This window comes from Jaculus jaculus, chromosome 13, assembly GCF_020740685.1.
Source record: "Jaculus jaculus isolate mJacJac1 chromosome 13, mJacJac1.mat.Y.cur, whole genome shotgun sequence".
Classification (NCBI taxonomy): domain Eukaryota; kingdom Metazoa; phylum Chordata; class Mammalia; order Rodentia; family Dipodidae; genus Jaculus; species Jaculus jaculus.
In genome coordinates, this window is record NC_059114.1 from 74,417,429 (window position 1) to 74,441,093 (window position 23,665).

Consider the following 23,665-nt stretch of genomic DNA (forward strand, 5'->3'; position numbering starts at 1 on the left):
TAGCCCAGGCTGACCTGGAATTCACTTTTTAGTCTCGGGGTGGCCTTGAACTCACAGCAATCTTCCCACCTGTCTCCGTAGTGCTGGGATTAAAGTCGTGCATCACCACGCCTGGCAGGCGTCCTGTTGCTGTCTGAGACAGGAGCTTTCACAGAGCCTGGAGCTTCTTGCTTTTCAGCTGTGTGGTGGTTTGAGTCAGGTGTCCCCCATAAACTTAGGTGTTGTGCATGCTAGGTTCCCAGCTGATGGACAGTTGGGAATTAACGCCTCCTGGAGGAAGTGTATTGTTGGGGGCGGGCTTATGGAGATTATAGCCAGTGTCTGGCGCACTCTGTTGCTATTGTCCACTTTATGTTGGCCAGGAGGTGATGTCCACCCTCTGCTCATGCCATTATTTTTCCTTGCCATCATGGAGCTTCCCCCTTGAACCTGTAAGCCCAAATAACACCCCCCCCCAAGCTGCTGACGTGAGCCAGACTACAACATAAAGTGGTGCCAAGGAGTGGGATTGTTGCTAAATACCTGACTGTGGCTTTGGCCTACTGGAACTGATTTTCAAGAGGAACTTGGAAGGATTTGAAACCTTGGCCTAAGAGATACCTTGCAGTGCTGTAAGTACAGCTTAATGGACTACTCTGGTCAGCGTTGAAAGACCTGAAGGCAGTAAGAAGTATGGACTGTGAGGTTTGGCTTATGAGAGTGAGAAAGTTTTGCTTGGACTGAGCTAGCAGCTTGTGTGAGGTTTGCTGTTATGCTTGTGTCCTGAGAAGTTGTGCAGGGTTGCTTTGCATAGAAATGAACTGGTATGAGCAGAGGGATATGGCACAGAAAGAAAAATCTTTGGATTTTATGTTTCCTGTTCAGCTGCAATTGAGAGATTATAACCTTTGAGATTGGGCCAGCTGACCTGCACTGGGCCAACAGGAAGAATGTAGTCTGTTTTGAAGGGGTCTTGAGTGCTCAAGAAGTGTCCTGTTCTTCAAAGTCTGCTTTATTACCCCCTGGATTAACAAATTGGCACCCTGCCTGGTATTGTGCAGTATAAGAAATGCTGGAACGAGGGTCATTGAGTTTGCAACACGGTCTTTTGTTTTGAAAATGCCCACGGGCAGTGTGAAGCAGGTTTGCTGGTTGCCTGCATGGAGACCCCAGGGACCATGAGCATGAACCGTAAAGCTGCTGGCCCTGATGAAGTTTTTTTCCAGGACTGTGAGTAGCCTAGCTGGAGGGGAGGAGTTGGAATGCCAGAGACTTGTTGCTGGTTAGAATTATTGGGCTTGGAGATTTGTCACTGACTAGAGTTGTTGGACTTGAAGTTACAGAGTTTAATGTTTGCCCTGGTTGTTTTATTTTATTATTTTTAAAATTTATTTTATTATTATTATTTTGGTATTTTTGAGGTAGGGTCTCATTCTGGTCCAGGATGACCTGGAATTAACTATGTATTTTCAGGGTGGCCTCAAACTCATGGTGATCCTCCTACCCTCTGCCTCTAGTGCTGGGATTAAAGGTGTGAGCCACTACGCCCGGTTATTTATTTATTTGAGAGTGACAGAGAGGGAGGGAGAGAGAGGGAGAAAATGGCCAGGGACTCCAGCCACTGCAAATGAACTCCAGATACATGTGTCCTGGGGAATCAAGCCTTGAACCTGGGGTTCATAGGCAAGCGCTTAACTGCTAAGCCATCTCTCCAGCCCTTAAGATTTTTTCTCTGCCCTGGTTGTTTTAAATCTTGTATTAGTTGAATATTTCTTTGCTATGCCAATGCCATCTTTTGCAGCGTGAATGTTTTTTTGTGCCATTATGGTTTTTATTGGGGGTGAGGGGACTTTTTGGTGTTCTGGCTCAGTTAACAGATCTTGGACTAGGGGGACATTTGAACATCATTGGGATTAATAAAAAACTGCGGGGACTTTTAAAATTGGACTGAATGCATTGTATTTTACATCATGTATGGATGTCAGTTTAAGGGGGCCAGGGGTGGAATTGTGGTTTGATTCAGGTGTCCCCGTTCAGGTTCCCAGCTGATGGAAATTTGGGTATTAACACCTCCAGGAGGCAGTGTATTGTTGGGGGCGGGCTTATGGGCATTGTAGCCAGTTTCCCCTTGCCAGTGTTTGGCACACTCTCCTGTTGCTGTTGTCCACCTTACGTTGGCCGGGGGTGATGTTCACCCTGTGCTCATGCCATCATTTCCCCTGCCATAGTGGAGCTTCCCCTCGAGCCTGTAATCCAAAATAAACCTCCCCCCACCCCATACTGCTCTTGGTTTGGCAATTTCTACCAGCAATGCAAACCTGACTGCAACAGTTGGTAGGTCTGCCTGACCAGGGAGCCCCACTGATCCTCCTGTATCCACCCTCAGTGGTGGGGTTCCCAGGCCTGTGCATCCAGGCCTGGATTTCTATAAAACTTTTTAAAAAATTTATTTGCAAGCAGAGAGAGAGAGAGAGAGACAGAGAGACCATGACCTGTAGCCACTGCAAATGCACTCCAGACACACGTGCCCCTTGTGCATCTGGCTTACATGGGTCCTGGGTACTTGAACCTGGGTCCTTTGGCTCTGCAGGCAAATGTCTTAACCGCTAAGCCATCTCTCCAACTTCCCCCCACCCCTTTTTAACCCGAGTGCCTGGAATCGAACTCAGGACCTCATGCTTGTGAGGCAAGGGCTCCGTATCCACTGAACTTGCTCCCAGCTCCTGTCCTGCTTGTGCTCAGCTTTCCTCCAAGGTAAGGGTGTCCTTGTCATTTTTCAGAACTCTGAGTTCACCTAGAGAAAAATGCCTCTTCATTGTTGTCCTTAAGTTTGGTCTTGGATCTTACTATATGTGGTTATGTAGTTAGGGGCCGGTGGTCATTTCTATACTGTATTAGAACTAGTGTTTCCCCCAAGCACCCTTGTCCTGGAAAAAATAAAAAACTACCCAAGCCAGGCTACTGAGCAAATCGGGGCCTGACTTTCAGAATGAGTATGGAAAGCCAGGCATGCAGTAGTACAGAGGAGAGAGTGAGCTGGACAGTGGGCGCAACAACATCAGTAGGAGGCTTCTAGGTAATGGACAGTGAGAGAAGCAGGCCAGCCAAAGCGAACTCTCAAACAGCCTTAGGGCCCTGCCAGAGGAGGCTCCTGGTCTTTCCAAAACCCAGCTATCCGAGTGCCTCTGGTCACATGGTAAGTTCCCACCCTGGGATTTCTGTGAGATGCTGTCTGCCTCTTGAAACCAAAGAGTGTAATAAGCACTTCAGAGTTCCCACAAAGTATGAGGGAGAGGGGGAGTGTTCTAAGAAAAACAAAGTTATTGTGTAAAGACTGAAAACTGGCAGGGAAGTAACTGACCCGCAGCATTGAGGCCCATTGAAGTTGGAGACCATGAATTTATAATGGCATTTCTCAGTGTGGGGGTTTTCTCTAGGAGAAGGGGTAAAGAGCGGAGATGATGGTTTTAAAAATACGGGATTTAGTCTGAGCAGAGAAGGGAGCGGAAGGGTAAGGAAATCCGAGAGAGCAAACACAGTTACTAGGGATTTTCAGGTTTGTTAAAATTGAAGACAAGCCAGGGATGGTGGTCAGCATGCCTTTAGTCCCAGCATTCAGGAGGTAGGAGGACTGCTGTGAATTCAAGACCAGCCTGGGCTAGAATGAAACCCTACCTTGAAAAACCAAAAAACCTATTGTCACTGGCAGCCTCAACTTTCAGTATTTTCATTTCTTGGCATCTTACTCAGAATTGAATTGAAAGGCACAACGCACATAGTGCAGAAAAATAAACTTTATTAAGCAAGAAACTTAAGAGCAAAGGTCTTAATACACTGCCTAAGGGGAAGCAGGCCACTTGAGTGGACAGTCCTTGTTTCATCTTTTTTTTTTTTTTAATTTGAGAGAAAGAATGAGACAGACTGGGCGGACCATGGCCTTCAGCCACTGCAAATGCACTCCAAATACATGTGCCACCTTGTGTATCTGGCTTATGTGAGTGCTGGGGATTTAAACATGTGTTCTTTGGTTTTGCAGGCAAGTGCCTTAATAGCGAATTCATCTCCCCTTTGGGTCTTTTCAGAGGATTCTTAGGAGAGGACCGACTGCTTAATAGGGGCTTAGTTTAGGTGGTACTCTGGTTTGATCAACAGGTTTGGGTTATAGAATATTTATTGCACATGTTATTTCCCATGCTGCATTTGATTTTAATCATGCCACTAAACATAAGTATAAAATAATAACTAGGGATTTACTCAAAGTTCACTTGAGCAGAATATGCCTTTTGGTTTGTTTTTTTTTTTTGAGGTAGGGTCTCATTCTAGCTCAGGCTGACCTGGAATTCACTGTGTGGTCTCATCACGGTGATCCTTCCTACCTCAGCCTCCCCAGTGCTGGAACTAAAGGCATGCGCTGCCACCATGCCTGGCTCAGTGCATGCCTTTAACCCCCAGCACTGGGAAGGCAGAATTGTCATGAGTTTGAGACCACTCTGAGACTACATAGTGAATTCCGGGTTAGCCTGGACTAAAGCGAGACCCTATCTCGAAAAACCTGGGGAAAAAAAAAATCACTTGAACTAGTTTGTCTTACTATGCATGTACCCCAAACCAGTCCAGACTGGATAGCCATTCTTATCCTAGATCTAAGAACATACTGTCCATTACCTAGAAGTATGTTAGCGATCAAGAATAGTCCTCGCTAAGGGTTTGAAGAAACCAGTTCCTTGGAGTGGAGTGTGTGTGTGTGTGTTGTTGGTGGTGCTGGGAGAGGTTCTGTTCAACAGGTTGCCAGGTGGGTTGCTTAGGAAAAGGGTTTGTTTACTGCTTTAGCTGAACCACCTCCCTGTTGGCTAAACTTTTCCCTCTGCTTACCTGCCTCAGGTATCAACATTTTAAAAGATTTTTAGAGATAGACATGTTTTAGATTGTGTCAAGATTCTGAATGTAGCCAGGCTCACTTGCCTTGTACCCCTTGCCCCCACCAATGCAGAACAATGGGAAACACACAAAAAAGTAGTAAGCAGAGTGTTTTATTTTTTTTTAAATTCTTTTAAAAAGTTGTTTATAGAGATGTGGATTTACATAACTCAACGACAACATTTTAAAAAATGTACAGGCTATTTCATATTATTGCACTTACTCTTCAATATATAAGGCATTTTATTTTACATAAATAAAGAATAATGTATACTATTATACAACAGAGTGGTGCCAACTAAGTCAACCATACAATGCGATGCGATGCGTGTGGGAAGATGAAAATGAAACCCACCAGTCTTAACGGTATTTTCTTGTAACTACAGCTTACGTGTTACACACATTTTTTTATCCTTATAACTTGTGACTGAACAGTTTAAAAAAAAAAAAAGCTTTAGGAAAGTACATTAGTGTTCACTGCCAGAAGTGTGGGGATTTCTCAGACTAATTATAAACACGAGTCATGCCTTGAGCACTGGAGACAAGTAGACAGCTTTCTCTTGCAGGGTTAAGGACAGAAGCGTTGCTTCTTCCCCTACATTCCTACGGGGGAGCCTGTGGCAAGACCAAGTACAGACGACTGTTACCATGGTGTGGGACGTCTGAGATGCAGAAACAAAGACCATTCCGTCCCTCCACGTTGCTTTAGGTAGACAGAGGCCTAGAATGTCCTCACTTCACACGACACAGGGCTTCTCTTACCAGTAGGCATAGCAGTAAGAATGGGCCTCCGTGTTGACTTCAAATAATCTGTCTTTAGGTCAAAAGAAAAAAAAAAAGGCAGAGACCATAAAACTGACCCAAGAGACTTAAACAACCACCTAGCATGCACCTTGTACTGACGTCTTACAGTAAGTATCCTACGTGTAGCTAATGAAAAGTCGAAGCTAGAGCAGTCAGGCCTGTCCAGCTACCTCCTGTATGCATGTCCCTTTGTGGAACCTGCTGAAGATGAGCCAGATACCCCGCCCCCCCCCCCCCCCCCCCCCGGAGGGGCCCCTGGCCTCCCTGTACCACAGATTAGGCCAGTAGGATCGGTCTCGGAGAAATGATGTATAAAGCCAACAGTTTAAGCACCTCCATGACCTGCCATAGATTCAGCTGTTGGTTATTTAAAGAAATCAACAAAAATCTGAAGCATGCAGTGCTCACCTGTACCCCAGAAAGCACTGGTCTGTGCCTCTTGGGGCATCAGGGTTGCAAATACTAGAGTCTTTTTTTTTTTCCTTGAGAGTTGCTCACCCTGTTTTCCCATTTCCCTCCTTATGAGTTTTGGTATGTGAAGCTGATGAGGCTTTGGAATTTAAGAAATAAAGGACCGTGCGAAGGGAGAAAGCCAGCCTTGTGATGAGGAGGCCCGTGGAAGAGAAGGGCTCCAAAAACACTCAGGGCAGCCTGGCAAGTTCACAAGCAAAGTGAGTCAGAATTGTCTGCAGGACCTCAGTTTTGGCAACAGGAAGAATGTGCAAAACAGGAAAACCAAACCAAACCAAAAACAACAGCAACAACAACAAAAAAATCCCCAGTCTGTGGAGCACTGTCTTGGATCAGGTCAGGGAAAGAGAGCCAATAGTTAGAAACTATATTTAAGCATGTTGGGGAAGAGAAAAACCAGACAGGCAAACCTCCACATGAGGATTATTTTAAGCTCTTCAGAGATCACAGAATACCTGGTTATAAATCCGAGGAGTTGATTTCTTAAAAATCTAAGTTTCAGTTGGTGGTTGGAGTAGAATACACAGACATGGAACCCAGTTACTGGTGGATTTGTCTGCTCTAGTGCTGACCAGTCTTAAGTTTGAGCATTTTCTTCAGCAGTTTGAAAACTGGACACAAAGTTCTCTCTGAGCTGGTGCGCCCAGCTACTTAGTATAGTTTATCAGAACAGTCACCCTGTCAAGCAGCCGGGCAACTTCAACTTGCAGGAACAGAAAATGCTCAGTACTTCCCAGTCTGTGACCCGTGGAGTTGAACTCTGCACCCATACATTACACTCATTACAAACAGTACTTTCTGAAATTTCCATCATTATTCGTTACTTGGATAATTCCTGAGCTCAGCCTAACAATTAGGTCATAATTCATTTTTGTTAAGTCTCCTTTTCAGAGTAATCTACATAGACCTATACTTCTTCCTTCCATTAAATGCACCTAATATGTCATTTACTTACAAAATTATATATACTATATATATATATAAATACGTCTTTTTAGCTGGGGCATTTGTGTCATCCGTCAGGTCCCTACACCAGGCTTGTGTGTTGGGAGAGGTGGCAAGAGGGATGTGAAGGTGTAGGTAGGTGGTTCAGATGCAGAAGGGAATGTTATCTGTTGTGTCCCCACCGCAAACATCAAAGGAGGGAGGGGACAGGCACCGGAACACAGCCCTCCCGGCCACGGTGGTTTGGGTGGAAGGTTTTCAGAGTTGAGTTTCATTGCTGCTGCCACTTAATAGGTCCGGCTTCATGTAAATGAAATGTAGATTAGAGGCCTCATCTAAACTTATTGGTTGTGTTAAGACATCATCATTTCGTGAAGTCATTCCGCTTCACTAAAGTAAGAAGAAAATTCATGAATTCCTGTGCTTTCTAATCACTAACTGCACAGGCCCTTCGGGAACAGACTTCATAATGTTCCAGGCGTCATAGTGCATGAGCCCAGCCAAGGGTTTCCCATTAATTGCGAGGATTTCATCTCCAGCTTCTATTGTTCCAGCCTGTTCAGCTGCACCACCTGTCGGAACACACACACGCAGAGGGTTACCACCTACAACTAGCCAGCCCAGTGGCTCAGGCCTGTAATCCCAGCGCTCCAGAGGCAGACTGTCGTGAGTTCAAGGATAGCCTGGCCTACAGAGTGAAAGACTGCCCCTCCAAAAATTCTAATGGAAAATGCCTCTCTTAATGATAAGCTTAAATTCTTAAGATAGAGAACCATTTTTTTTTTGAAAAAATTTTAAAAAATTTTTTATTTATTTGAGAGCGACAGACACAGAAAGACAGATAGAGGGAGAGAGAGAGAATGGGCGCGCCAGGGCCTCCTGCCTCTGCAAACGAACTCCAGACGCGTGCGCCCCCTTGTGCATCTGGCTAACGTGGGACCTGGGGAACCGAGCCTCGAACCGGGGTCCTTAGGCTTCACAGGCAAGCGCTTTAACCGCTAAGCCATCTCTCCAGCCCGAGAACCATTTTTTAAAAAACTATTTGCAAGCAGAGTGAGGTAGAAGAAAGTAAAACAGGCATGCCACAGCCTCTAGTAGCCTCTAGCAGACAAACTCCAGATGCATGTGCCACTTTGTGCATCTGGCTTCATGTAGGTACTGGGGAACTGAACCCAGGACATTAGGCTTTGCAGGCAAGTGCCTTAACCACTGATCTATCTCTCCAGTCCAAGAATCATTTCTTAAATAGGTTACATAGCACATATATCCATTAAAAATAAATTAGACCACAAAATAACTACAACTGTTTAGCACTCACACACACATGCAAACAAGACAAAAATTCACAAAGGGAGGAGGTATTTAATCCAGAGTAGATTAAAAAAGCACAAATCAATATGAACGATATCAAAGATAACCAGACGCAACTGCTGGTTGTTAATACACTGGCTGACACGCTCTGGTTCTGACAATCAGCACTCTATTTTTTTCTCTCTGCTTGCAAATAAAACATTTAAGAACTTAATACTTAAATGTTGTTATACATATATGTATATAATTGATCATGAAAATTATTTTTAAAAAATATTTTCATTTTGGTTTTTATTTTTAGTTATTTGAGAGTGACAGAGAGAGAGACAGATAATGGGTGCGCGAGGGTCTCTAGCCACTGCAAACGAACTCCAGACGCGTGCGCCCCCTTGTGCATCTGGCTTACATGGGTCCTGGGGAATTGAGCCTTGAACCGGGGTCCTTAGGCGTCACAGGCAAGTGCTTAACCACTAACCCATCTCTCCAGCCCATGAAAGTTATTTTTAGCCTGGACCAACGAAAAGTTCAGACCCCCAAGGATAAAACCATTATGTGGTTGTTACTAAAGTTACTAGGAAAGGCCTCCCCTATATCAACTCTGTGGTGGGAGCCGACAAAAATGGTTTAGGTAGTCATTGCTCCCTCAAGATGGAAATTCTCAGAAGGGACCCACATTCTTTGACATCATGAGTTTTACTTGTGATTACATATACCCAGGGTTCTGTTGCATATATTTAAGTGCTCCAACCAAGCAGGAAACTTGTGTGATTATTCACCAAGTTCTGAGAACATGGCGGGCTCCAGTGAAGCGAAACAGGAGTTTTGAGTTAATGGCAATCAGACTGAGTTTGGTTTCAAGTCTGACTTTATGCAAGTCATGTCTCTAAACCTCAGCTTCACCTGTAAAACAGAGATGGTAAGATTGTTCTTTACTGAACTGTTAGGATTGAATGACCTGAAGCAGATGGAAAATCCCTTAGGAAACATTTTGTGCTGTACAGACTTTTGGACCTGCACGGCAGTTCTTAGATTTCTTTTTTTTTTTTTTTATCCCCCAAGGTAGGGTTTCACTCTAGCCCCGGCTGGCCTGGAATTCACTATGTAGTCTCAGGCTGGCCTCAAATTGACGGCGCTCCTCCTGCTGGGATCACAGGCGTGCACCACCATGCTTGGTACACAAGTTTGATTTCTAAACAGAAGGAATGGATTTATCTTTCATGGAGATCTACTTTACCTTTGTACACCCTTTTAACCAGGGGTCCATCTCCAGACACGGACGATTTTCCACCATCCAGACTCAGTCCCAGCCCAGCTGAGGTCTTCAGCATTTCAACGCTCAGAGCAGCCCCGCTCCTCCCTGTGGCAGATGTTGGTCAGGATGAGAACAAGGGTGATCAATGTGCCGCCGCTCGGAGGCCCCCAAGTGCCCCGTCCTACCTCCCACGGAGGGCTTATAACCCTTGAGCCTGGTATCAGGGTTGGTCTCGGGCGGCAGCTCCCCGCCTGGCCACGTTCCTGCTCTAATTGTATCTTCCGCCATTCTCCACCTGTCTGCGAAGCGTGCAGCGTGCCTTGGCTCCCAGGCAGAAATCCCCAGGAGACAGACTACTGTTGTCAAGTCTCATACTCCAGTGGCACATGTCTCGGCAAAGATGGAAGTCACGCTCAGTGAATCAAATGCGTTTTCCTGCCGACGCTCGCTACCATGGCAACAGAGTGTCACCATCTGCTACTGAAAGCAGCTTCATCCAAGTGTATGGCCTCCTGTGAGACTCTCATAATTGACGGGGAAGCTGCTTGGAGCTGGGCAGAGCTTCCATCCTTGCTCTGTACCCCTGGTGCTCCTGTGAGAGGAAACCCATCGTGCCCCAGGGCATGTGCCTTCACCGTACTGGATGCCTTCATTGGCATCTGGCTTGCACTGTGGGGAGAAGTGTTTCCATGGTGACGCCAGACTGGGGTCTGAACAGGGGCTGCAGACTTCTTGCTTTTTTAGCTCCCCTTAACTGTTTTGCACTAGTGCCAAGGATATTTGAGTTGAGGTGGAAAGGCTCACTCAACTCAGCTGCTTGCAAGGCAGAGGAAAGATAAATTCAACTGATCACTTAACATTTGTTGGGGTTCACTGGGGTTGCAGTTGAGCCAGCCACTGCCAAAGGATAGAGTTTTACTGTGGCTTAAAGAAAACCAGTCTGGGTTGAAGAGATGGCTTAGTAGTTAAGGCGCTTGCCTGCAAAGCCTAAGGACCCAGGCTTGACTTCCCAGGACCCACGTAAGCCAGATGCACAAGGTAGCACATGCATCTGGAGTTCGTTTGCAGTGGCTGGAGGCCCTGATGCACCCATTCTCTCTCTCCATCTGCCTCTTTCTCATAAATAAATAAAAACTTTTTTTTTTTTAAGCCAGGCACTGTAGTGCATGACTTTAATCCCAGCACTCGGCAGGCAGAGGCAGGAGGATCGCTGTGAGTTCAAAGCCACCCTGAGACTACATAGTGAATTCCAGGTCAGCCTGGACTAGAGTGAGACCCTATCTTGAAAGAAAAAAAAAAAAAAATACTCAGTATAGCGACACTGGGAGTGGTACAATGTTTTTCTGGTTTGGTTCTGCTTTTTGTTATATTTCCTTGAGGTGGGTGCATGCCTACTGATCCTGGAGCTGCCATTTTCGGTCACACTGGCTGAGCAGTCAGTGATCGCCAGTGATTATCTGCCTCCATTCCACCCCCTCCTGTGACTAGGGTCACAGGTGTGTGAGGCTGTGCCTGGCTTTTTTTTTTTTTCTTTCTTATGACGTAGGGTCTCACTCTAGCCCAGGCTGACCTGGAATTCACTATGGAGTCAGGCTAGCCTCAAACTCACGGTGATCCTCCTAGCTCTGCCTCCCGAGTGCTGGGGTGCCTGGCTTTTTACATGGATGGATGTTGGGGATTGAATTCAAGTCCTCTCATGCCATCTCCTTAGCCAGTCAAAAGGTGGCTTCACTTGTTTTTTTTTTTTTTTTTTTTTTTTTTTTTTGTTTTGAGGTAGAGGCTCGCTCTCATCCAGGTTAACCTGGAACTCACTCTGTAGCTCAGACTAGCCTCGAACTCACAGTGATCCTCCCATTTCAGCATCCTGAATGCTGGGATTAAAGGCGTGCCCCACCATGCCTTGCCCCAGCCAACGTTTTAAGTTCTTTCAACCATGTGGCCTTAACTACTGAGGAATTTTGCAGGAAGCATCCCAAAACACTAGACTTTATTTCATTTTCTGACCCAAGAATGTGCCATTATTTTTTCACAGTTGGCTGTACGTGTCCGTCTCTGGTAGTTAGCTGACATCTTACCAGTTCCACGCTCCTGTGCCATGGCCTTTCTGGGCAGGGGCCCCTTGCCATTGGCGGTGGGGAGCTCCTGCCTGGGGGAGAGCCTGGGCTGGCCACCTCCTTTCTTGATGACGATGAGGGCATGTCTGTGTGGTTGTGCCTGCTGCAGAACCTTCATGATGTCGCTTTGGGCTAAACCAGCTAATGAGGTGCCGTTGACCGAGAGAAGGAGATCCCCTCGGCTTATAGTCCCTTCCTGAGAAGCGGCTCCCTGAGAAAACACCCTGTGGACCTGGGACAGAGGAAAAAGGGGACAAAAGCCAGATCCATTCAGTGAAGAGCTGTATATCTGCTAAAGCTCATGGCAAGCAGTTGGAGTCGGGTGACGGGCAGCACCTGCATCTGCGTGTGTTTTGGCTCAATTTCCGGTTAGTGTGTAGTCAAGAGTCTGGCATTGGTGGGGCAACGGGAACAAAAGGACAAATGAGACCTGGGCCTGTCCATTGAACTTTTCAAGGTTTCTAAGTGATACAAAATTTAGTTCCTGGGGGCTGGAGAGATGGCTTAGTGATTAAGCGCTTGCCTGTGAAGCCTAAGGACCATGGTTCGAGGTTCAACTCCCCAGGACCCACGTTAGCCAGATGCACAAGGGGGCGCACGCATCTGGAGTTCGTTTGCAGTGGCTGGAGGCCCTGGCGCACCCATTCTCTATCTGCCTCTTTCTCTCTCTGTCACTCTCAAGTAAATAAATAAACATGAACCAAAAAATATTTAAAAAAAAGATTTCATTTTCACTGTCACTCTCAAATAAATAAAATAAAAATTTAAAAAATTTAGTTATTGGCTGTGCGTGGTGGCGCACGCCTTTAATCCCAGTACTCAGGAGGCAGAGGTAGGAGGATTGCCGTGAGTTCGAGGCCACCCTGAGACTACATAGTGAGTTCCAGGTCAGCCTGATTTAGAATGAGATCCTACCTCGAAAAAAAAAATCATTATTGTTTTCTGAAAGAAATTATTTGTCACCTGTTTTCTAGTGCTTAAATATTTAGCCAATTAAAAGGATATAAAGGGCTGGAGAGATGGCTTAGTGGTTAAGTGCTTGCCTGTGAAGCCTAAGGACCAGGGTTCAAGGCTTGATTCCCCAGGACCCATGTTAGCCAGATGCACAAGGGGGCACACACGTCTGGAGTTCGTTTGCAGCGGCTGGAGGCCCTGGTGTGCCCATTCTCTATATCTGCCTCTTTCTCTCTGTCACTCTCAAATAAAAAATAAAAGGATGTAGAGAGCTATGCTATTATGCATTGGAATATGACCTATATGTTTTGTCCACTGTGTGTAACATGCTCTTCTTTGACAATGAAAGCACGCCATACTGCTTTCCCCCACCCTTCCGTTCTCATGCTGGTAGCAGGAAAGGCTGATTGGAACTGGTGTTCTGATCAAAGCCAGCAGCTGCTTACAGAGTGATGTCCTGACAGCCTCAGGACACTGTCACTTACCATGATTGATTCTGGCACCACATCTGTCCCTCCTGCCACACTGAATCCCAGACCTGAGCCTTCTTTTTTATTCAGGACTATGAAGCAAGTATCTTCTTTATCCTAGGGAAGAGAAGCAGGCAATTTACTATATGTACCTGGTGCCCAGAGCGAGAGGCTCTGATCTAAATCCCCTGGGAGGTGCTTGACAAGGACCCAAGTGACTCTCCACTTCAGTCACCTATGCCCCTTTGGTGTGGTGCTTAAATGCCAGGTTTTAAGGTTCTGCTCTGTAGCTGCAGATCCCCTGGGAACACAAACGAGGCTCAGACAGGCAGCAATTATGGTCATGGGTTCCTAAGTTGCCAAGCTGTTGGAGGCACTACATTGTGTCTTTCTAAATCTGACCACAGCACATAATTTGGCCATGAAAGGGAATCTATCCTGCAATTCTCAGAGTCTGCATTTTTTATTTTTGAGATAACGTCTCATATATCTCAGGATGGCTATGTAGTCAAGGATTACCTTGAACTTCTAAAAAAAATTATCTATTTCACAGAGAAAGAGAGAATGAGCACGCCAGGGCCTCCAGCCACTGCAAACGAACTCCAGACACGTGCGCCCTCTTGTGCCCTCTGGCTAACGTGAGTCCTGGGGAATTGAACCTGGGTCCTTTGGTTTTGCAGGCAAATGCCTTAACTGCTAACTTTTTTTTTAGTTTTTCAAGGTAGGGTCTCACTCTAGCCTAGGCTGACCTGGAATTCACTATGTAGTCTCAGGGTGGTCTTGAACTCATGGTGATCCTCCTACCTCTGCCTCCTGAGTACTGGGGATCAAAGGCGTGCACCACCACTCCCAGCACTCCAAAATATATTTTTAAATTTGTGAGCAGAGCTAGAATTTGGGTGTGCCAGGGCCTTTCATCACTACAGACGAAACCCAGATGCATCACTATGCATCTGGCTTTACATGGGTACTGGGAAAGTGAGCCCAGGCTGGCAGGCTTTGCAAGCAGGTGGCTTTAACTGCTCAGCCATCCTCCCAACAGGGGAGTTTTTTTTTGTGTGTGTGGGGGTTTCAAGGTAGGGTCTCACTCTTGTCCAGGCTGACCTGGAATTCTCAGGGTGGTCTAGAACTCACAGCCATCCTCCTACCTCTGCCTCCTGAATGCTGAGATTCAAGGCGTGCAACCACCACGGCCAGCGGGAATAAAGTTTATTGCTCAGATACCAGCACTTCTTATTGCCTCTTGGAGCAGAGACCATATATTTGAAAACTGGGACCTTCCTGCTTTGTGCTGACATCAAAATTTAAATTCACTCAAATTATTTTTCTTCCCCAGCAATATTTGAAGAAACGTGCACTGGCAGCTGACAGGCCAGATTTTGCCTGATCAGTTGGCATGGCATTGGGAGGCCACATGAACATCAAGTGCTCCCTGAGGCTGGGGGTGTGTTGTCGCCAGAAGACTGGGGCTTGCTCTGGGTCCTTCCCATGCCTCACGGCACCACCAGAAGGTCACAGGAAATTGGTTTGTGCAGTTACGTTTTTAGAACAGCATTCTCAAGGAGAAAAGCAAGACACATCAGGCGTTGTGGTGCACGCCTTTAATCCCAGCACTTGGGAGGTATAGGCAGGAGGATCGCCATGAGTTTGAGGCCATCCTGAGACTACATAGTGAGTTCCAGGTCAGCCTAGGCTAGAGTGAGACCCTACTTTGACAAAAGAAAAAAAGAGAGAAAAAGAAAAGCAAGACAGGATGCTGCTGGTAAAGGAAGTGTCAGGGTAAGGCCATCTGCATGCTGCTCCTGTCAGAAATCATAGGAATGGTTTCTCGGCAGAAAGTCGCAGCACTTCCATTGCGGAAGAGGTGGTGGAAACAATGTAAGAGCCAGAGGAAGGGTACCACTCCTTACATACAACTGTCCGGACAGAATTTGGCCCCGATATCCAAGACCTCTCAGCACCTAGCAATACCTACACAAGACCCTCATGATAGGAGAAAAAGATGACATCAAATTAAAAGAGACTAATGGAGAGAGGGAGGGGATATGACGGAGAGCAGAGTTATGAAGGGGAAAGTAGGGGTGGGGAGGTAAATACCATGGTTTGTTGTCTGTAAGTATAGAAGCTGTCAATAAAAAATGTATTTATGAGCCGGGCGTGGTGGCGCACGCCTTTAATCCCAGCACTCGGGAGGCAGAGGTAGGAGGATCGCCGAGAGTTCAAGCCCACCCTGAGACTACATAGTGAATTCCAGGTCAGCCTGAGCCAGAGTGAGACCCTACCTCAAAAAAAAAAAAAAAAAAAAACCAAAAAAAAAATGTATTTATGGGCTGCAGAGATGGCTTAGCGGTTAAGCGCTCAGTTCCCCAGGACAGACGTTAGCCAGATGCACAAGGGGGCACAAGCGCCTGGAGTTCGTTTGCAGTGGCTAGAGGCCCTGGTGCGCCCATTCTCTCTTTCTCTCTCTGTTGCTCTCAAATAAATAAATAATTAAAAAAATGTATTTATTAAAAAAAAGAAAAAAGTCGCAGCACTTGTCTGGGGGCATCAGACCAAAGGCACTGGCATCCTGTCTTTACATAACCATTGCTTTGTTTCTGGACCAACAACATTCATCTTGCGGGTGAGGCCAGTTGAGTCTTCCCTCTCTCCTTGCACGTCGTCCCTATCCGGAGCACCGGGGGCCTGGCCAGTGTGTGACTACCGACGTCACCTCGACCAGAAGTCCCAGAGCAAGGCTTGTGACACGTGCTTACACTGCCATCAGAGGAAGCGTGCAGAAGACAGAACAGCCCCCTTTGCTGAAAGCGGAAGTGCTGGAGGCCTCCATGAGCTGAACCAGTTTGCTGAGAACTATAAGCAGGGGAAGCTAAGGGGCTCCATCCCTTAGGGCCGTCCATTTCCTCACTGTCTTGGCCAGCTGACTAGGTGGCAAGGCTGCTCCTTAGCCGAGATAACAAATATCAATGCAAAGGTAATTGTGGTGTTCGTGGGTGACATTAATAACCTGGTACAGGGCTGGAGAGATGGCTTAGCGGTTAAGCGCTTGCCTATGAAGCTTAAGGAGCTCGGTTCGAGGCTCGGTTCCCCAGGTCCCACGTTAGCCAGATGCACAAGGGGGCGCACACGTCTGGAGTTTGTTTGCAGAGGCTGGAAGCCCTGGCGCGCCCATTCTCTCTCTCTCCCTCTATCTGTCTTTCTCTCTGTGTCTGTTGCTCTCAAATAAAAAATAAAATAAAATAAAAATTAAAAAAAAATAACCTGGTACATTATCAATAAGGAAAAGTCATTCACATTTGTTATTTTTTTTGTTCTCCATAACATCTGTTGGGATTCAAATTTCTTACTCTTCAGAGAATCATTCTAGATACAAACCCATGTTCTCTCTTTTTTATTAAAAAAATATTTTGGGTTAGGGAGATAGCTTAGCAGTTAAGGCGCATGACTGCAAAGCCTAAGGACCTGGGTTCGATTCCCCAGGAGCCACGTAAGCCAGATGCACAAGGGACACATGCGTCTGGAGTTTGTTTGCAGTGGCTGGAGGCCCTGGCATGCCCATTCTCTCTCTCTCTCCCCTTTGCCTTTCTTTCTATCTCTCTCTCTCAAATAAAAAAAAAAAATATTTTTACTGGCCAGGTGTAGTGGCACATGCCTTTAATCCAAGCACTTGGGAGGCAGAGGTAAGAGGATTGCTGTGAGTTCAAGGCCACCCTGAGACTCCATAGTGAATTCCAGGTCAGTCAGCTTGCGCTAGAGTGCCCATTTCTGTGTGTGTCTCTCTCTCAAATAAATATTCAAAAAATGAAGTCTAGGGCTGGAAAGATGGCTTAGCGGTTAAGCGCTTGCCTGTGAAGCCTAAGGACCCCGGTTCGAGGCTCGGTTCCCCAGGTCCCACGTTAGCCAGATGCACAAGGGGGCGCACGCGTCTGGAGTTCGTTTGCAGAGGCTGGAAGCCCTGGCGCTTCTCTCTCTCTCCCTCTATCTGTCTTTCTCTCTGTCTCTGTCGCTCTCAAATAAATAAATAAAAAAAATAAAAAAAAAATGAAGTCTACTTATAATTACTAATTAGCATCTGTCTCATACTCTGGGGTCTATGAGCAAGTGGGGCTATACCAATGTATGTTCTTGTTAACCAGCAGGTGGCGCCCCTTGATAGTTTATGTACACACTGAAAAAGGTCACAGCTACTTCTTAGTCATTCAGCATTTCCTCCTGCCTATGGGACCTCTGCACACTCCAGATGTGAGGGGAGGAAGGTTGGTGGTCAGATGTGCCACCTGAGAATTAAAATAGCAGTGAAGCAAGACGTGGTGGCACACGCCTTTAACCCCAGCACTTTGGAGGCAGAGGTAGGAAAATCGCCGTGAGTTTAAGGCCATCCTGAGACTCCATAGTGAATTCCAGGTCAGATTGAGCTAGAGTGAGACCCTACCTCAAAAAAACAAAAATTAAAATACAATAGCAATGACACCAACCTTGCATCTATCCTCAACCTTCCTGGCAAGGTCCAGCTCCTGGAGCCGGCTGCAGACTAAACCCAGTGCACACTTGCAGGATACAGAGTGCATGTGTGCGTGTGCACACACACCCCTTGCACCAACGCTGCTGCCCTTGCCGATCCCTCCCTGCGATTTGTGCATTTTCTCACCTCTGACTGTGTTCTCGCTTCCTGGATGAGAGACAGGGTAGTAGATGTAGACCCCACCGACAGTAAGACTGCCTGTAATTTCTGCTGGTCCCCCGCCGACATGAGAAGTTGATCCAGACTACATAACAAACATATTTGAAGAACATTAAAGAAAAAAAGCATATGAAAGATCTTCCTGCTGCATTGCAGATATTTCCAAGCCTTCTATTGGGCATTAGCTTCTACTCCAGACTACCTGAAGAATCTTGTGAGCTCAGAATTAATATGCTTCTTTTTAAAAATATTTTATTTATGAGAGAGAGAGAGAGAGAGAGAGAATGAATGGGTGCACAGACTCCAGACACATGTGCCCCCTTGTGCATCTGGCTTACGTGGCTCCTGTTCAACTCCCAGATCCCATGTAAGCCAGATGCACAAGGTGACGCATGTGTCTCAAGTTTGATTGCAGTGGCTGGAGGTCTGGCATGCCAATTCTCTCTCATGAAACATTGAGCCAGGTGTGGTAGCACGCACCTTTAATCCCAGCACTCGGGAGGCAGAGGTAGGAGGATAACCATGAGTTCGAGGCCACCCTGTGATTACATAGTAAATTCCAGGCCAGCCTGAAGTAGAGTGAAATCCAACCTCTAAAAAAGGTCCAGAATCTTCTCAGAGACAGCCTGCTCTTTCTTGCACCTCCCTCCATGTTGCTCTTGCTTAACTGCCTCATCCTGTAAGACATGCTCCTTGGAGCTACATGTTGGCACAACTTTTCCCTGTAGGCACTTTCTTGCTTCCAGGATTGGTTATTGAAAACGGGGGCGTGGGGGGAGGCTAAATGCAATGTGAGAACTGAATTGGATCCTGAACAGAAAAAGAACATGTGTGAAATTGATTTGGCAAAATCTGAATAGTTGGTGGCTTAGTTGATGATTGTTCAATGTTAAATTCCTACTTTTGACAACAGACCAGGGTATATCAGATGTTAGTTATATCAGACTAGAAAGACCTGGTGAGGAGCTGGGAAACTCCCTGTGCACCTTCTGTATACCCCAAATCATTCCTAAGCAAAGCAAGTTGTGGGGGTTTGATTCAGGTGTCCCCCATAAACGTAGTGTTCTGAGCACTAGGTTCCCAGCTGATGGAGATTTGGGAATTAACTCCTTCTGGAGTGAATGTATTGTTGGGGGCGGACTTATGGGTGTGATAGCCAGTTTCCCCATGCCAGTGTTTGGCACACACTCCTGTTGCTGTTACCCACCTCTTATTGGCCAGGGGGTGATGTCTACCCTCTGCTTATGCCACCGTTTGCCCTGCCGTCATGGCGCTTCCCCTCGTATCTGTAAACCAAAATAAACCCTCTTTTCCCCAAAGCTGCTCAAGTCTATTTAAATGACAAGGGAGGGCTGGTCCTTACCTCACTGACCAGCTTTTTCCAGCGGGAAGGGCCTGGGTGGGTTCACTTCCTTCGCCGGCTGTGCTGGGTGCTGTGGGCTCAAGGCTGGCCCCACTGTTCCCAGGACATGAAAGGGAGGCTGGCCCATCGAGGAGGACTTCAGTGGAGGAGTCAACAGGGGAGCCAAGCGATCTCCTGGGGACGATCTCCAGCTGGGTCCGGAAGAGCATGGCCCCGCCGCCGGGGCCTGCCTCCCCGCCGCACAGCTTGTCCAGGTCGGGCATGCTCAAGGCCCTCAGCTCCTGCAGCTTGGAGCGCGACACGGGCGAAGGCTGGGCGTGGCGGACCGAGGACTTGCTCTTCTTCACCGGAGAGGCTGGGCTCGCCGCCGCCGGGGCGGGAATTCCTGAAGGCGCGAGTGATCTCTTTGGGTCTGAATTGGGGCCCTTGGCAGCGGTCTCGGGCGGATTCAGTCGGGAGACGGTCAGAGTCATGCTGGATGGGGACTTGGTCATTGGCGGGAGGAGGGCGCTGGCCTCACTTTGGCTTTCGCTGCAGGAGCTCAGGCTGCGCCTCAGCGACCTTGCTGCTGCTGCTGCATCACTGGGGTGGCCGAGGCCCCCAGGGGTGAGGGTGCCGGATGACCGCCTGTTGACGGGCGGCTTGGAGCTCACCGACAGAAACGCCGCGGACTTGGCTGCGGGACGGTCAGAATTGGCCAAGTTCTCAAAAGACTTGATCCTCTGTTTCACAGAGAAGAACGAGGTAGATTCGTGAGGCCAGTTCTGCTCATAGTAGTAATGCCTCCTGGTGACTTTGACCTTGTCTGGCCCGAGGCATCTCGTCCCGCTGACAGCCTCGCTGACAGCCTCTTCATCCTTCACCGGGAGGTTTCTCGACGGTTCCAGCAGAGGCTTCACACTGTACACACCCTGTCCGTTAGCCAGGCCAAGAAGACCGCCTTTGGAGGCTTTTGCCTCGGAGAGACCACTGCTTGTCGCATGGCCCTGGCTGTCCTGAGGAGAGCGACTTGGGCTGTGTGGGGACACAGCCTCCCGTCCAAAGTGGCTTGAGAACTGGGCTGGCATGGAGTAGGTCCTGGTGGCTGGCCTTGGTGTGAAGTAGGAGGGCTCCTCTCCCCCAGAGCCTGTCGGGGTGCTGTTCTTGAGCATCCCTAGGGAGGTTGGCACCTGGCTTGATCTTCCCTGGGAGGAATCTGCCCTTTTAGTAGGTAGCTGTGGGGAGGAGGAGGAGGAGGAAGCTAGTTTGGCCATGCTGAGGGACCGTGGCATTTCCTGGTCTGTTTGGGAGGCATGAGGCAGGAGTGAGGATGGGTGATTTGCGGACGAGTCGACTGCCTGGTGAAATCTACCTTCATTTCTCTGACAGTTGCTCTGGGCCAGGAAGCCCTCCCGTCTGTCACTTTCCGCTGGCTTGTTACCGCGTGCATTTTTGGGCACTCTTTCCGCAGAAATCTCCACTATTTTCAGCTGGTTTGTCTTCTCTAGGGGCTCACTAGCCATCCCTTTGCTTCCTTTCTCACTGGCTCCCCTGGGCTGGGCTGCTTCTGACAAAGGGTCCACGTGGCCGACCCCTGCCAAGGCCACAGTGCTCCGAGGCACCCTGCCCTCTGCTCCACACCTAGAGGACTTGGGGGTGGCGGGACAACTTCTGTCCGATTCCGAGCGGACAGCGTGGAAGGGACTCCCCGCGCCTTGCTCGGGGACAGTCTTGGGAGAAGTCAGTGGCGAAGGTGACGTCCGGATGCCCATCTCTGATGCGGAGGCCCTCGCCGAGCCTGCGGGGGGCAGCTGGCTCCCTGGCACGACCCGGGGAGACTGGGGGCTGTCAGCAGGGTTGATGCTCGGTCCCTCCTCGTGCTCGGCTGCGGGGAAGCGGTGTGACGTTCCCTTACATTGCACTTGATGGGAGGTCTGCGGGGAGAGGAAGGACTTCCGGAGGTCCAGCGCCGCGGCCTTCGTGGAAGCGGCCGCAGGGGCCTCGGGGCCAACTTTCCCTTTGCTTTTGATGCTCAGTCTCTTCAACCTCGGGCCGCTCCTGGGCTTCTGGCAGTGACTGAGCAGCGTCTCCATGGAACTTTTTTTACTTTCCTGGCTGTTTCTCGGTGCAGGGCTACTGCCAGGCACGGCCGCCCCCTTTCTGTGGCTGCTGGGGTGCACGTGAGTTTTACAGTCGGGACTTCTGGCCATCGCCGTGGGGTGCTCCTTCTCGCTTTTGCCGTGCACATGTGCGCCCTGACTGTTCTTATTGATTTCTTTAAACCAGGCTATGATGGGCCTCCTGGAGATCATTTTTGGTTTCTGTAACAAGTCGGCCAGGTCGTGACTCTCGGAGAAGTGCAAGTTTGACAAAACAGACTCTCCATTCTTAGGGCCATCTGTCCCCAAGGCATACACGCTGTCCATGGTGGCATTCCCATTTGTTTCTTTCATTAGGGTCTCATCCAACAGCAGCTCCCGTCCCAAGCCATTTACCACTTGAGGGTGGCAGTGCCTGGTGGCTTCAGAGGGCTGGCTGACACTGCCGGTGACTGTCATCACTTCCCCCGTGCTCAAGGGCCTGTGGCTCGGCGAGACGCTTGTGTCTACCCGTGGTTCATGCTCTTGAGAGCTTACAGCCGGGAGAGAGAGTGGCTGGGACGAGCTGCGGACGGAGGGGCGTGGGGAGCCTGGAAGGAAGCCAGTGCCCTCATCCGGGTTCTTTCCCCCTTCATTCGGAGCACCACACTGTAATGGCAGACCTCTGGCTGAAGCTGGGCTGGGTGCAGCCTGGGCAGGAGGATGCCCAGTCACTGGCGAGGTGTTGGGACAACCATTTGTGGAGCAGATTTCTATTTGCTCCTCCTCAGACTCCGTAGTGTCCTCCTTGGGAGAAGAGCCGCGGGAATGAGGGGGTGACCAGCTGTCCCTGGAGGGAGCTTGTGGGCCGTCCGCCGGAGAGTCAGGGTCGGAAGATGAGTCTTCTGCATCGCCGTACATGGATGATGACAGTGACAGCTCCATGCCGTCACCCAGGCCTGACTGGGACATACTGTCTTCGTGAAAACTGCTAAGATTCCGAGAATAGTTGCTCAAAAAGTTTTTGTTCACAGCGAAATGTTTGTCAGGATGGATGGAATCCAAAACGGAAGGCTGGGAGGTCCACTGTGGGGGTGAGGGTGGACCTGTAGCCCAGACCTTCCTTGGGGAGGGTGGCTGATCGCCTGTGATCGGCTGGCTAGGGTGGGGACTGCCACTTCCAGCTCCTGGTGGTGGTTTACCCTGAGGACTGCCCTGGGGACCCCCACAGCCTGCTTTCTGGGAAGACCGAGAGCTTGTCTCAGAGGCCTCAGACTCCTTGATAAAGTGATCAATATCCGTCACGGGGCTTTCTCGGCTCCCCAAAGGACAACAGTGCCCCGACACACTGCCACACGCATTCAGGGGCCTGTTGGTGGCCATCGGCAGGGAGGGGCTGGCCTGTGATGTCCTTGTATGCACACAGTCTGGGTCCTGAAGCTGAGCAACATCTTGCGAGCATTCGGGTACGGGGACTCCTGTCCTTTGTGAAGCCTTGCTGTGGCTATCTGGGATTCCTGCACTCTTCTCTGGTGACATGAGATGGTCTTGGGACAGAAGAGCACTGGCTGGAGTTCCTCTTGTGTCCCCAGGGGCAGCTACCCTCCTGGTGTTATGGGGTGAGTTGGCTCCAGGGACATCCTGAGTCCTGCATACAGCAGAAGAAACAGGTGCCTTCTGTCCCGGGCATGCACTGACCTCACGTGCCAGTGCCATGGCGGATCTGTCCTGGGACTCGGGCTCTGAGGCCCCGGGCGATGCAGGCTGGTGGAGGTTCTCCGGCTGGTGGATGTGCCCCGTGACTGTGGAGATCTTAGTGGGGTCAGGATGAGCTGCCCGCGTCTTCCCTGGGGAAGGGAGGAGGTCTGGGGAGCCTCTGCATTCTGTGTAGAGTAAGAGGGGAGATGAAGGGAAAACATGAACAAACCGAAACCTTTTCAAATTTTAAACTATTAACAATCTCAACATTTTCTTTCTTTTCCTTTTTTTTTTTTTTTTTTTTTGTTTGTAGAGGTGGGGTCTCACTTTAGCCCAGTCTGACCTGGAATTCACTACATAGTCTCAGGCTGGCCTCAGACTCATGGCAATCCTCCTACCTCTATCTCCCACGTGCTGGGATAAAAGGCATGCGCCATTACTCCTGGCTTCAACATTTTCTTTTCTTTTTAAAATATTATTTATTTGAGAGACAGAAAGAGAAAGAAAGAATGAATGGGTGCGCCGGGGCCTCCAGCCACCACAAACAAACTCCAAATGCATGCACCCCCTTATGCATCTGGCTTACGTGGGTCCTAGGAAATCAAACCTGGATCCTTTGATTTGCAAGCAAACACCATAAGCACCATCT

The 23,665-nt window shown here is 48.6% G+C and overlaps 1 protein-coding gene across 7 annotated transcripts in view; it reads right to left on the reverse strand.

Moving 5' to 3' along the window:
* Nucleotides 1–4,993: 4,993 nt before the first annotated feature.
* Nucleotides 4,994–23,665, reverse strand: part of Pdzd2 (PDZ domain containing 2) — a 459,739-nt gene continuing 441,067 nt past the window's right edge. For 6 of the 7 annotated variants that reach the window (XM_045132782.1, XM_045132783.1, XM_045132781.1 and 3 more), the window contains 6 exons: nucleotides 19,262–23,201; nucleotides 17,866–17,983; nucleotides 13,233–13,334; nucleotides 11,755–12,025; nucleotides 9,662–9,784; nucleotides 5,947–7,688 (listed from right to left, as the gene is read on the reverse strand). In XM_045132782.1, the coding sequence (XP_044988717.1) occupies nucleotides 7,525–7,688; nucleotides 9,662–9,784; nucleotides 11,755–12,025; nucleotides 13,233–13,334; nucleotides 17,866–17,983; nucleotides 19,262–23,201 (4,718 nt within the window). In that variant the 3' untranslated portion in view covers nucleotides 5,947–7,524. Of the gene's footprint in view, nucleotides 5,711–5,946; nucleotides 7,689–9,661; nucleotides 9,785–11,754; nucleotides 12,026–13,232; nucleotides 13,335–17,865; nucleotides 17,984–19,261; nucleotides 23,202–23,665 lie in introns of those variants that run through there. The other variant, XM_045132784.1, reaches the window with a different exon arrangement.